General features: G+C 36.9%; 1 protein-coding gene across 8 annotated transcripts in view; it reads left to right on the top strand.

Annotated features, from left to right (window-relative positions):
* Positions 1-13,202, top strand: part of usp7 (ubiquitin specific peptidase 7 (herpes virus-associated)) — a 33,283-nt gene that overhangs the window by 11,116 nt on the left and 8,965 nt on the right. For 6 of the 8 annotated variants that reach the window (XM_073841196.1, XM_073841188.1, XM_073841166.1 and 3 more), the window contains 9 exons: positions 562-671; positions 1,055-1,232; positions 8,292-8,436; positions 8,650-8,780; positions 8,964-9,098; positions 9,785-9,886; positions 10,000-10,105; positions 10,243-10,335; positions 10,445-10,512. In XM_073841196.1, the coding sequence (XP_073697297.1) occupies positions 562-671; positions 1,055-1,232; positions 8,292-8,436; positions 8,650-8,780; positions 8,964-9,098; positions 9,785-9,886; positions 10,000-10,105; positions 10,243-10,335; positions 10,445-10,512 (1,068 nt within the window). The remainder of the gene's footprint in view (positions 1-561; positions 672-1,054; positions 1,233-8,291; positions 8,437-8,649; positions 8,781-8,963; positions 9,099-9,784; positions 9,887-9,999; positions 10,106-10,242; positions 10,336-10,444; positions 10,513-13,202) is intronic. The other 2 variants (XM_073841158.1, XM_073841144.1) reach the window with 1 other exon arrangement.

Raw genomic sequence — 13,202 nt, 5'->3', positions numbered from 1 at the left:
TTAATTTCTTTCCATTGTAGTTTTTCTGGATTTTTTTTTTTTTTGCCTAATTTTAAATGGTTAAAATTAAAAAATATAATAATAAAAAAACATGTCTAATTTAAATCATGAAACTTTTTTTTTTTTCAAATTCTTTGTTTTCCATAAATTTTTAGCTTCGATTTAATAAAAAATATTTAATAAATATTTTATTATTATTTCTTATTTTTTCAGAAATACCGTTGTGTATTTACATTTTTCTGGTAACGAAATTCTGGGAAATGATTTTCAGGTTAATATTCATTAACAATGATTTAATAACAATTTTATAAGTAGAAGTAGTGCTCTCGTTACATTAAGAAATATATTTATTTGCTGTAAAGACTTAAGTTTCTGTTTGTTTGTAATATGGTATTCAGTGACATTCCTCGTTATACAGTAAATTCCATTCATATAACTGGATTCCATGATTCCAATCCCTTTTTCCCCGTCACAGAAATCATAGGGCTCTGTACGTATTTTAATTGTGTTTGTCCATTTTACTGGAGTTTTGACTATATTTGTGGTTTATTTGTCTTCCAGGAAGCAGAGAAGGGTGTAAAGTTCCTGACCTTCCCTCCTATCCTGCACCTACAGCTGATGAGGTTCATGTACGACCCTCAGACTGACCAAAATATTAAGATAAATGACAGGTAACAACTTTTCCCTTTATTTTTTAATCTTTTCAATGTGAAGTAGCTGTAAAAATCTTCAAATCTGTGTGTAATATTTGCTGTTTTTACATTAAAAATGCCGCTGTAAATGAAGAGTGTGATGGAATGAGTGGCAGTGAATGAGCGTAGTCATTTCTGTGCATGTCGTGCAGAGAGGCAGATTACGCTCTTAAAATATCTTTGAGAGTGACTCATCTAAATGATGTTTGTCGACTGAACACTTACTTGAATATGGACTGGAGGGTGTACTTTGAGATACACTCTCTCCTATAATCTTTCTGGCATAATCTCTTGCTCACTTTCACTCATATGGTGGTAGAGAAATGGAGGCCGAGCCTGATACTTGATGTTGTGCCCCGCAGGTTTGAATTCCCAGAGCAGTTACCTCTGGATGAGTTTCTGCAGAAGCCAGACGTCAAAGACCCGGCCAACTACATTCTCCACGCCGTGTTGGTGCACAGCGGAGACAACCACGGGGGCCACTACGTCGTCTACCTTAATCCTAAAGGAGACGGCAAAGTGAGTGTCACCGCACCAATAGTGAGAACCTTTATTTCAGGGGTCCCTAACTTTTCTGTATTTGTTAACGGGTTGGCTTTTTGGGTGGCTTGTGGTTGCATGAAATGTTTTGTTTATATTGCTAAAACCTTAAAGCTTTGGAGGGCTCCAGACTAAGAGTTTTGGTGGTTTATGCATATCAAACATAAAAAATATGAAGCATTTATGAAGAATCATGTGACACTGAAGACTAGACTAATGATGGTGAAAATTCAACTTTGCCATTTACAAGAATTATTTAAAAATCTATTCAAATAGAAAACCGTAAATTGCAATGATGGCAATAAGTGTTATTTAATTATGTTATTTTTAACTGTATTTTTGATCCAATAAATAGCCATGTGAAGCATAGAGAAAAAAAAAATCTTTAACTCTAAACAGGGGTGGCACGGTACATGAAAAACAACCGAACCATTCGGTTCGTTTGTCTCGGTTCGGTGCATGTGTGCGTCGCACGGTTCAACGGTTCAACGCATGCGCAATGTAGCCTCGTGAGTGTCCTTTTTGCGCGAAATAAGAGGTGAGTGTAGACATAGAGACAGTAAAAGTGGAGTGCTGCAGGTTACGTCACGTGTAGAAATGGCAAGTGGGAGAGATAAGGAAGGCTGCCCGGAGTTGGAGGATGCGCCAGCTATGATACGCTGTTCATCCAACTTGGCTGTGCTTTCAATTTTATTAAAGGAAAGGATGAAGCTGGTTGGTTGGTTCATGTCACATGGCCTGTGGTGAGCTTGCGGAATTTTGAAAGGTTGAGATGTTTTTATCTCGATGCGGCGCGGACGCGCCTGGAAAAAACGAGCGTGTCGCACCGCGTCGCTTCCATTACGAGCGCGCATACCACGCGTCTACATTTGAAATAACAAACTTGAGTGCGCAAAAGAGGCTTCATGTGAACGGCCCCTTAGCCAGGTCAGTTGTGTGGGAACATTTTGGATTTCATGTTACCTATGATGAAGACGGGAATAAAAGAATAGATCGAACTGAGACTGTGTGCAAGCATTGTGGAAAATGCATATAATATGCTAACGGCAACACTTCTAATTTGTCAGTTCATCTGAGAAGACAACACACCAGTGTGTTGGTAGACATGCAAGTTAATTCTTCAGTTCAATCTTTATGTGCTAAAAAGGCACAAATTCCTGTGGAGATACACATTGTCCTGTTTTTGCCAAATAAATGAAAAGCATGTCATCAATGTCTTCTCTATTGCTGTATCAAATCTCCCCTAGCTTTCCTCAGAGATGGTCTCAATGTGCTTAAAGTCAAGTCCAATTCAGTTTGTGCATGATTACATGATAAAACTTTTTTTTTTAATAATGCATCCTAAATTGTGGATAATCAAGCTACATTTCATATGCCAAAACAAACTTCTGGAGTGTTAAAGATTAAAATAAAAAAATTAAAAACAAGAACCGTACAGAACCGAAAACCGTGACCTAAAACCGTGATACGAACCGAACCGTGGGTTTTGTGAACCGTGCCACCCCTACTAAACACTAAAACTTTGTTCAAACTCTCAGCTCAGATCTTATTTTTGTGGATGTCTGATTGAAATCCAGTCATATTTATAAGTGTGAATGTCAGAAAAAATTATATTTTAATAAGTATGTGTTAAGCTTCATTCAAACATGATTTGAAATCCTATTCTAAACACATTTCTGGACATTTGTTTCAATCTGACCATGGACCAGATGTATTTATGGCCTTTTTGATAGGACGGTAAGTATTGACAAGAAGCGAAGCTTTTGCGTAGCTTTTTTTTTTTTTGGCCTGTCACTTTCTCACGCTGAGTAAAATGTAAACACACCAGACATTGTTTGTAGAAAACATGCTGAATGTCTTTGTGGTGTTGTGAAGTGCAAGTCGAGCAGAAAATAATAATATCGAGCTGGTTTACACACCACTTTGAGTTTTAAGATCCGCAGAGACAGCAGCCTGGTATACAGCTGCACATTCCAGCTTCCTATGTTTCTGCCACTGCGTCATAAGATGGCAACATCGTTAAAACAGATTCCAATAAAAAACACAAATTATCAGATTTGGACTTACATTCTTAACAAGGCTTTACCAACCCCAGGTTATTGACTGGTAGTGTATTTATCAAATAATAATAATGTTTTTTTTAAACATCTTTCGGATTTCATCATCTTAATGCAACAGACTGTTTCTTATGTTGTCTTATTATTAGGGTTGGGTATTGTTTGAATTTGATCAATTCAGATTCTTAACGTTTCCTTTTGACTGTTACTGATTTTGATTCCAGTAACAGTCAATAAATTAACTTTTCAAACATATGGTTTTAGCAAAAAATACCACAGCAAAAACAACTAGAGTAATACATTTCAAACATTAAATTGTTAAAGACAAGTAAACAGTCAGTAATAAAGTAGGAACAACCAAATACATTAGCATAAATGAATACAGCTGAACAAATTCTGCAGGTACATTAAAAGTTCAAAACACTGCAATATTTTCTTTTCATTAAATTTAGATTAATCCTCATTAAAGTTACAAAAGATACTCCCAAGATCAGTAAATTATTTTTTTGTTCTTGGATTAACATCAATGACAGGCAGCACGTTTATTAGGCAAGGCAAGTTTATTTATATAGCACATTTCATACACAATGGTAATTCAAAGTGCTGTACATAAAAGGAATTAAAATCATAATAGCATAAAAATCATAAAAATTAAAAATAATCACAACACTAAAAACAGAGAATTTAAGAACATTTAAGATGATTTAAAATTAGCACAGTAAAATGATTATACATAAAATAATGCAATCTGTTCGGACGTAGCACAGTGCTCATTCAATAAATGCACAACTGAACAGATGAGTTTTGAGTCTGCATTTAAATGTGGCTAATGTATTAGCACATCTGATCTCTTCTGGAAGCTGATTCCAACTGTGGGTGGCATAATAGCTAAAAGCGGATTCCCCTTGTTTTGTGTGAACCCTTGATATTACTAACTGACTCGAACCTAGTGATCTGAGTTAGGTTTATATTCAGTGAGCATATCTGCAATGTATGTAGGTCCTAGGCCATTGAGTGCTTTATAAACAAGTAAAAGTACTTTAAAATCTATCCTAAACATAACTGGAAGCCAGTGTAAGGACCTGAGGACTGGTGTGATATGCTCTGATTTTCTGGTTCTAGTCAGAATCCTGGCAGCAGCGTTCTGTATGAGCTGCAGCTGTCTAATGGTCTTCTTGGGAAGGCCAGTGAGGAGACCATTACAATAGTCCACCCTGCTGGTGATAAAGGCATGAACAAGTTTCTCCAAATCTTGACGGGAAACAAAACATCTAATTCTTGCAATGTTTTTGAGATGATAGAATCACACCAAGATTCTTTACTTGATTTTTTTGTTTTTTGACCCCTAGCATCAAGGTATGCATTTACCTTATGAACTTCATCTTTGTTTCCTAATGCAATGACTTCTGTTTTCTCCTTGTTTAACTGAAGAAAGTTATGGCACATCCAACTGTTAATTTCATCAATGCATTGGCAGAGGGAGTCAATGGGGCTGTAGTCATTTGGCGATAAGGCTAGGTAAATCTGGGTATCATCTGCGATATGCAGTTTGGTTCTTTCTCATTATTTGACTTCGTGGGAGCATATACAGGCTGAACAACAGCAGCGCAAGAATTGAGCCTCGTGGGACTCCGCATGTCATGGACGTCCACTTAGACTAGGGATGGCGAAAACTAAAAAATTTCTTGACCGACCACCGAGCCTCATTAGCCGGTTGAAACCGGTTAACCGATTAGTTTAATATGGTACGCTATTTGAAATAACAGCCATTTCGAACCGCGCCTGCAATTTCGCAACTCTGTCGCATCTCTCTGCCGCTCTGCCTCCCGCACACACACACACACACACACACACTGCCACTCACGTCACTTTTTTTAAAATCCACTACAGCGCGAAACATGAGTCCCGCAAACGCGGCGCCGAAGAGCTTGTTGTATGTAATCGTAGGACAAATGGCTCCTTAGTTTCAAATGGTTTGGGTACAAGGTGATCGCTTTGAAAATAAAGACGTTTGTTTTGGTTAGAAGCTCATTTGAAACATTGCCACGGCTCATTTAAGAAAATGACAGCTCCGAAGAGACGCCGCTTTAGTTGAGGTAACAGTGCTAACCATAATAAAGAAAGATGATGATCATCTTCACCTTATCGGTTACCACTGAAATGTAGATGTAATGTATTTCCAAATCTAAGCCCATCTTATGCAGAATGTTGCCTAATAGACTGCAACATGATAAAACCAATGGATAAAACAGGCACCTTCAGAATGCGTAAAAGACGCACCGGCACTTTTTTTTTTTAACCGACTACCGACAACTTTGACCAGTTAACGTTGATACGGTCAACCACCGGTCAAACGGTCATCGGTTAACATCTCTAACTTAGACTTATGCTCTCCTATGCTAACATAATAGCCTCTCCCTTCTAAGTATGACCTGAACCATTTGAGAACCATCCCGGAAAGCCCGACCCAGTTTTCCAGTCTATCTAAAAGAATGTTATGATCGACAGTGTCAAATGCAGCACTGAGATCTAGTAGTACCAGCACTGATAATTTGCCAGAATCAGAATTTAGGCATAATATCATTTATTATCTTTATGAGCGCTGTCTCTGTGCTATGATGTGGTCTGAAACCAGATTGGAAATGGTCCAGGTATCCATTTGAGTTTATGTAGTGATTCAGCTGATTAAAAACAACCTTTTCAATAATCTTGCCTATGAAAGGAAGATTTGATATTGGTCTATAGTTGCTCAATATGGTGTTATCAAGATTTTTCTTTTTCAAAAGGGGCTTAACAGCTGCAGTTTTCAGGGAGTTTGGAAAAGTCCCAGAAAGAAGTGAAGTGTTCACCACTTCTAAGAGATCTGCTTCTAAACAGCTAAGCACACTTTTGAAAAAAGATGTAGGAAGTGTGTCAAGGTAGCAGGTTGACAATTTGAGGTGCTGTACTGTTTCTTCCCAAAATGTTGCTATCGATTTCTTCAAAAGTAGACATAATGACTTCTTTTTGAAATTGCGGTCGAATCTGTCTGACCTCTGCATAACTTGAGGGTGTGCTAATTGTCTTTCTGATATTATTGATCTTCTCAGAAAAGAAGGAAGCAAACTCATCGCACTTGCTACCGGAGAGCATTTCACTAGGGATCTGACTAGGGGGGTTTGTTAGTCTCTCAACGGTAGCAAAAAGAGTGCGAGTGTTGTTTAAGTTGCTGTTTATAAGGTTTGAGAAGAACATTTGTCTAGCTTTACCTAGTTCAGCATTGAAAGCATGAAGGCTGTCTTTATTAGGCTCATGCGGATCTAAAAAGGCACAAAGCAGCTGTGTTTATGATGATGATATACTGACATTTTTTGAGAAAGAGAAGTCAGATCCGGCCTGGAACAACCTTTTCCTGCAGTAGAAATGCACGGAATGATTTAAGAACGGACACAGGCTGGGAACCCGCATCGGGACCACTGTTCACTGTGCTTGCGCTTCAGATGTACGCTGCATGCAGATAGTGTGCAAATTCACCCCCTTGTCATCCAAGATGTTCATGTCTTTCTTTCTTTAGTCGTAAAGAAATTGTTTTTTTGAGGAAAACATTTCAGGATTTTTCTCTATATAGTGGAGTTCTATGCTGCCCCAAAATGCAGTTTAATTGTGACTTCAAACGATCCCAAATGTGGTTGTAAATGATCCCAGCCGAGGAAGATTTTTTTATGTAGTGAAACGATCAGGGTTTTATTATTATTATTATTACAGTTTATATACTTTTTAACCTCAAACGATTGTCTTGTCTTGCTGTGCCTGAACTTTTTTTCCCGGTTCAAGACAGTTAGGGTATGTTGAAAAACTCCCATCTTATTTTCTCCCTTGACTTCAAAATAATTTAAAAATCATTCTACATCACTGCAGAAGTACCGACCTAGTGTTTGCAAAGTCAACAAAGAAGATCAAACAAAAAAAGGTAAAACAGCCATGTAGGACGATTTTGAAGTTGAGGGAGAAAATATGGTTTTTGACAAACCCTAACTGTCATGAACTGGAAAAAAAACTGAGTTCAGGCAGAGCAAGACAAGCGGTTGAGGTTAAAAAGTACATTGTCATTTGAAAAAAAAAATATATAAGTAACTGATAGTTTCACTAGACAAGACCTTCTTCATCGACTGGGATCATTTACAATCGCATTTGGGATTGTTTGAAGCCGCTTTTAAACGACATTTTGGAAGTTCAAACTTAAGGCCCCATAGAAATCCACTATATGAAGAAAAATCCTGAAGTGTTTTCTTCAAAACTGAATTTCTTTATGACTGAAGAAAAAACGACCTGAACATCTTGGATGACAAGGGGCTGAGTACATTATCTGTATTTGTTATCAAAAGTGAACTAATCCTTTAAGCGGAATCAAAATGTCTTATCAAACACCTGGTTCTTAGAAATCTGGAGCCAGTTCTAGAATGAAACAGGTTTTCGATACCCAACCGTACTAATTATTGATGTCAGTAAATTAATATCAAAATGTGCATTTCTGGCAAGCTTCATGGCCAGCACTAACCTCACGCCGCAACAATGCTTCAGCAAACAGAGTTTGCTTTCAGAGTTCCTGCTTGTGGTCCATTCCTCATTCCCCTTTCTAGTCGTTTCCTGTTTCTCCTGACATTCTTGGTCAATAAAAGCTTAGAGGCTAATAATAAGTCTAAAACACTTCTGTAGGGCAAAATATACAATATTTGAATGAATAATTTTTATATTACACTAACAAAAATGTGCATTTTTCAAAAATGCTAGCAAATCAGGTAATTATGACCAGCACTTTGAGGCACTAGTGCCAGAGTTCTCACATTAGTCTGGAGCCCTGCATTGTATTTGTTATTTTTATTTATTTATTTGTCTTTACTCTGGTGGCAAACATTATTTTGAATATTGTTTGATCTCCTGTGAAGATGTTTATGAAATTTACACCCACATGCTCATCATTTTTTTTCCAAATGTAATGTTTGTTTGTTCGTTCCTCTTGCAGTGGTGTAAATTCGACGATGACGTCGTTTCACGGTGCACTAAAGAAGAGGCCATTGAACACAATTACGGTGGTCACGATGACGACTTGTCAGTGCGTCACTGCACCAACGCTTACATGTTGGTGTACATCAGAGAGTCCAAGCTCAGTGAGTGGCATATACACACACGAACCTATTTACACCTGCTGTGAGCTTATTTTGCAGTGACTTTTTTTAGCATGAGGTAATTTCACTTTGTGAGTCGCTGGCGCCTGTAGATGCTGCCAACAATCCAGTCCATAAGAAAACCATCCTGTTTTTGGGTGTGGATCTGTTTGGCCCATGTCCATCTGTGCTCATAAGTGCTGTTGTCATGTCCAGGTGAGGTCCTGCAGCCAGTCACAGACATGGATATCCCTCAGCAGCTGGTGGAGAGGCTGCAGGAGGAGAAGAGGGTGGAAGCTCAGAAGAGAAAAGAGAGGCAGGAGGCTCACCTTTACATGCAAGTACAGGTATGGAGTCACATAATGCCTAATTTAAATCAGTCACTCTTGGGTATTCAAATGACCTAAGTGAATGTATTTGTAAATAAAATGGGTCATGTCAGGTCTGTTTGCAAAGGCCTTAAGTTTAGATCTTTAGAGTGGGATTTGAAAAATAATTCTATGCTGCTGTGTTTCTCTTTGTTCCTGTAGATGGTGACAGAAGACCAGTTCTGTGGGCATCAGGGCAACGACATGTATGATGAAGAAAAAGTCAAATACACAGTGTTCAAAGTTCTGAAAAGCTCCACTCTGGCTGAGTTTGTTCAGAACCTCTCACAGACCATGGTGAGACTTCACTTGACATAGTTTCTGTAAATCTTTAGCTTTCTTATCCCTAGAGTGTATAACCGCAAAAAACATGTTCATTCAGATTGAGTTCTTGTCTTGACTGGAACTTTCTTGCCAGATTTATTATGAATTTATTCATACTTTGCCAAAGTGTCAGCCAATAAATACTTGTAAAACAACTATAGATTTCTTATTTAGAAAATTTCAAGCTGGCAAAAATAACATTTGTCATTATTCCAATTTATTTTGATTTTATTTGACTTATGATGAAGCCAGCTCTGCAGACTTACCATTTCGAAAAAAATCCCTTCAAAGCAGTTATTAATATTTTTTGATCATGGTGACAATCAACCAGCAGTGTAAAAAAAAGAGCTTTTAACATCACACAGCAAATGTGTGAGCAAACAGTGAAAGGATAATCCTGCTACAGTAACCACATCATTTGTTAATGCTGCAGTGCATTCTGGAAGCTTGCAAATCCCTAAACCAGCAGTATTGTCTATTACAAAATAGTTTGTTCTGACAACTGTTAGGCTAGTTGGGACAATGTGTTGTTCTAGCTTGTTAGGTTGATTTAAGTTTCTAATTTGTTGGTATTTACATTTAGTTAATGTCAGATTAGTTGCATTTATTTTCTGGTGTGTCCATGAAGATGGTCTCAATTAACTTTGTTTTTCCTTCAGGGTTTCCCACAGGACCAGATGAGGCTGTGGCCAATGCAGGCCAGAAGCAATGGCACTAAACGGCCGGCCATGTTGGATTATGAAGCAGATTGCAACAAGTCTGTAAGTCTGTGTGATCAAATTTTATAAATGTCCATGTTTTCTTAAAGTCAGTCTTGTTTCTTAAGTAGCTCTGTATGTGAGAATAAAGCTGTTCTTTTCACTGTCACACACAGATGATCGACTTGAGCGATAACGAGAACCCATGGACAATATTTCTGGAAACCGTAGATCCAGAAATGGCCGCCAGCGGTGCAACGTTACCCAAGTTCGACAAAGACCGTGAGTTTCAATGTGTACATTTCCTGTATATTCAGAACCATTTTAGGCAATAGTTGTTTTGAGTTTCATTGGCTTATTCTTACTGAAGAGCAAAAATGCTGATAGCATCAACCTTTTAACCTTGTTTTGATTTTCAGATGACGTTATGTTGTTCTTGAAGATGTATGATCCAAAAACCAGAAGCTTAAATTATTGTGGACATATCTACACACCTATATCCTGTAAAATACGTGAGTATTCAAAGTTTTGAATTAAAAGGGTTGTTTTTGTTGTACAGTTTGTTTAAACAGATGTTGACCCTTTCTGATGCCTAATCCATTCTAACCCTGACCCATACAGGAGGCTTGCTGCCCGTTATGTGTGAAAGAGCAGGGTTTCAGCAGGGAACTAGCCTTATCCTCTATGAGGTAAGAATGATGCATTTGTCTATTTGCACTTGTATAGAAAGTGATTGGTAGAGATGCATGATAAAGCCTAAAGAAACTGATGTGGTTTAAAACGGATAAATTACTCGCATAATGCTACATTAAAAAAATTTAAATACAAAGAGGTCATTTTGAATAAAATAAAAATATTTTGTGTGCTACAAGTCAATTTAGTCATCAGAACAGCATTGTGTTTCAGAAATTTAGGATCAGTACTTTTTTTTTTAAGAAATCAATGCTTTTGTTCAGCAAGGACGCATTCAGTTCATCAAAATTGAACTAAATGTCTTTACTACTTCAAATAAATGCAGATTTTTTTTTTTTACATGCAGTTCATCAAAGAATCCAGAAAAAAAGTTTCCACTAAAATATATATAAAAAAAAAATTTAATTAGTTCACTTGTAGAACAAAAATGTGATAATTTACTCACCCCAAGATGTTCGTGTTTCTTTCTTCAGTCGAAAAGAAATTAAGGTTTTTAGGAAAACATTCAAAGGGCTCTACACGATCCCAGATGAGGAACAAGGGTATTATCTAACAAAACGATTAATCGTTTTCTAAAAAATAAATATATATACTTTTTAAATTTAAAGTTGTAGGAGACAATGAGGTGTTTTTTTTTTTTTTTCCACCCTATCTTACCTTTTTAAATGGAAGTACACAGATGAAGAACTAGCGATCTGTGACCTTTCCAATGTGATTACGTAATGTGTGAAGTCCAGCTAGTGCAAGACAAGCATTTGAAGTTAAAGGATAACTGTTGCCAAAATGCAACCTGGGCTGTTTTTTTTTTTTTTTTTTTTTTTTTTTTTTTTTTTTTTACTGTAAACGAGACAAACTTATATCTAAAAGCATAATTACGACAAACGAGCCGTTTTTGAGATTGACCGTGATTTAGTTTTGTGGTCAGTGGCCGGTGAATGGGAGTACTAGGGGCATAAATTTGAGCGCATCAAAATCGATATTTTTATAACACTAAGAAGGCTCGACACACCATGACACTTTGCTCGAAGTATCGCCTGGGTCTCTACACATGAACTCCAGCATTGAGAACATTGTGTACACAGTTTACTAAAAAGAAAGGTTTTGAACAACTCACTTTCACTGTTTGAGTTTCCGCTCACGGCCGTCTTGCCAGTCAAGAGGTGTCAATCTCTGAGTGCGAGGATAGATAGCTCCTAAAACATATTTCCATATAAATGCACGGCTAATTCGTTGTTTTGTCGCAGGTGAAAAACAATATTAAACTTCTAGTTGTAAAAAGAGCCTCATATAAGCCTAATATTTCGTCCTATGGAGTCCATTAATTCGCATTCGGAGATGGACACCTCTTGACTGGCAAGACGGCTGCGAGCGGAAACCCAAACAGTGTAATTGAGTTGTTCAAAAACTTTCTTTTTAGTAAACTCTGTGTACACAAACAATGTTCTCAATGCTGGAGTTCATGTGTAGAGACCCAGGCGATACTTCGAGCAAAGTTTCATGGTGTGTCGAGCCTTCTTAGTGTTATAAAAATATCGGTTTTGATGCGCTCAAAGTTATGCCCCTAGTATTCCCATTCACCGGCCATTGAAAACAAAACAAAATCACGGTCAATCTCAAAAACGGCTCGTTTGTCGTAATTATGCTTTCAGATATAAGTTCGTCTCGTTTACAGTAAAAAAAAAAAAAACAGCCCAGGTTGCATTTTGGCAACAGTTATCCTTTAAAGTATATCAGTTTCACTAGACCCTTATTTCTCGTATGGGATTGTGTAGAGCCCTTTAAAATTGTATTAAAACTGCAATTTGGACCTTCAACCTGTGGATCCCTGTTGAAGTCTACTACATGAAGAAAAATCTTGGAATGTTTTTTCTCAAAAAATAAGGGAATAATGAAAAATATTTCTTAAAAAGCAGCAAATCAGCATATTAGAATGATTTCTGAAGGATCATGTGACACTGAAGACTGGTGCAATGGATGCTGAAAATTTAGCTTTCCCATTACAATTGTTTTAAATATATTAAAATAGAGAAAGTACTTATTTTAAATAGTAATGCTTCACATTATTGCTGTTTTTGGTCTGCACGATTCTGAATAAAATGAAAATCACGATTTTTTTTTGCTCAGAATAAAGATCACGATTCTGGAGAACTTTTTTATTTTAACGATTTACCCCTGAACATTAGGTTATCAAACAACAGTAAAATAGCAGTGAAATAAGACAAAATAAATTTTACTTTAAATTTTAACATTAAAAAATAAACACACAAAGGTATTATGTCAGAGTAAAGCGATTTAAAGATTCTTAGCTAGAAACACTAGCCTATCAACATTTTATGGCTGTCACTGTCCAGTCTGTGGGATGACCAAGTTTACTTCACCATTTTACAAATAAATCCTGGTCTAATCATGACAAACTATATATGGTTGGAAAGGTCTAAGGCTCCTAAATAGATATTTGACATTTGTTTTGTGTTACAAATTATGTAGGAAAATAATTTATGACAAGAGTTTCATAGATTAATTTATTACAAGAGTGCACCTCAAAAATCTACTTCATAACAGGAGTTCTGACCTTTTTCACGAACAGACTTTCTTGTTGCTTTCTTCCCTATTTCACATTAGAAATAATAAGAAATGATATATCAGATGAAAACTTGATTTCTAAATTCATCCTTTGGAATGACAT

This window comes from Garra rufa, chromosome 1, assembly GCF_049309525.1.
Source record: "Garra rufa chromosome 1, GarRuf1.0, whole genome shotgun sequence".
In the NCBI taxonomy this organism is placed as follows: Eukaryota; Metazoa; Chordata; class Actinopteri; order Cypriniformes; family Cyprinidae; genus Garra; species Garra rufa.
This window is presented reverse-complemented; position numbering and strand designations above follow the sequence as displayed.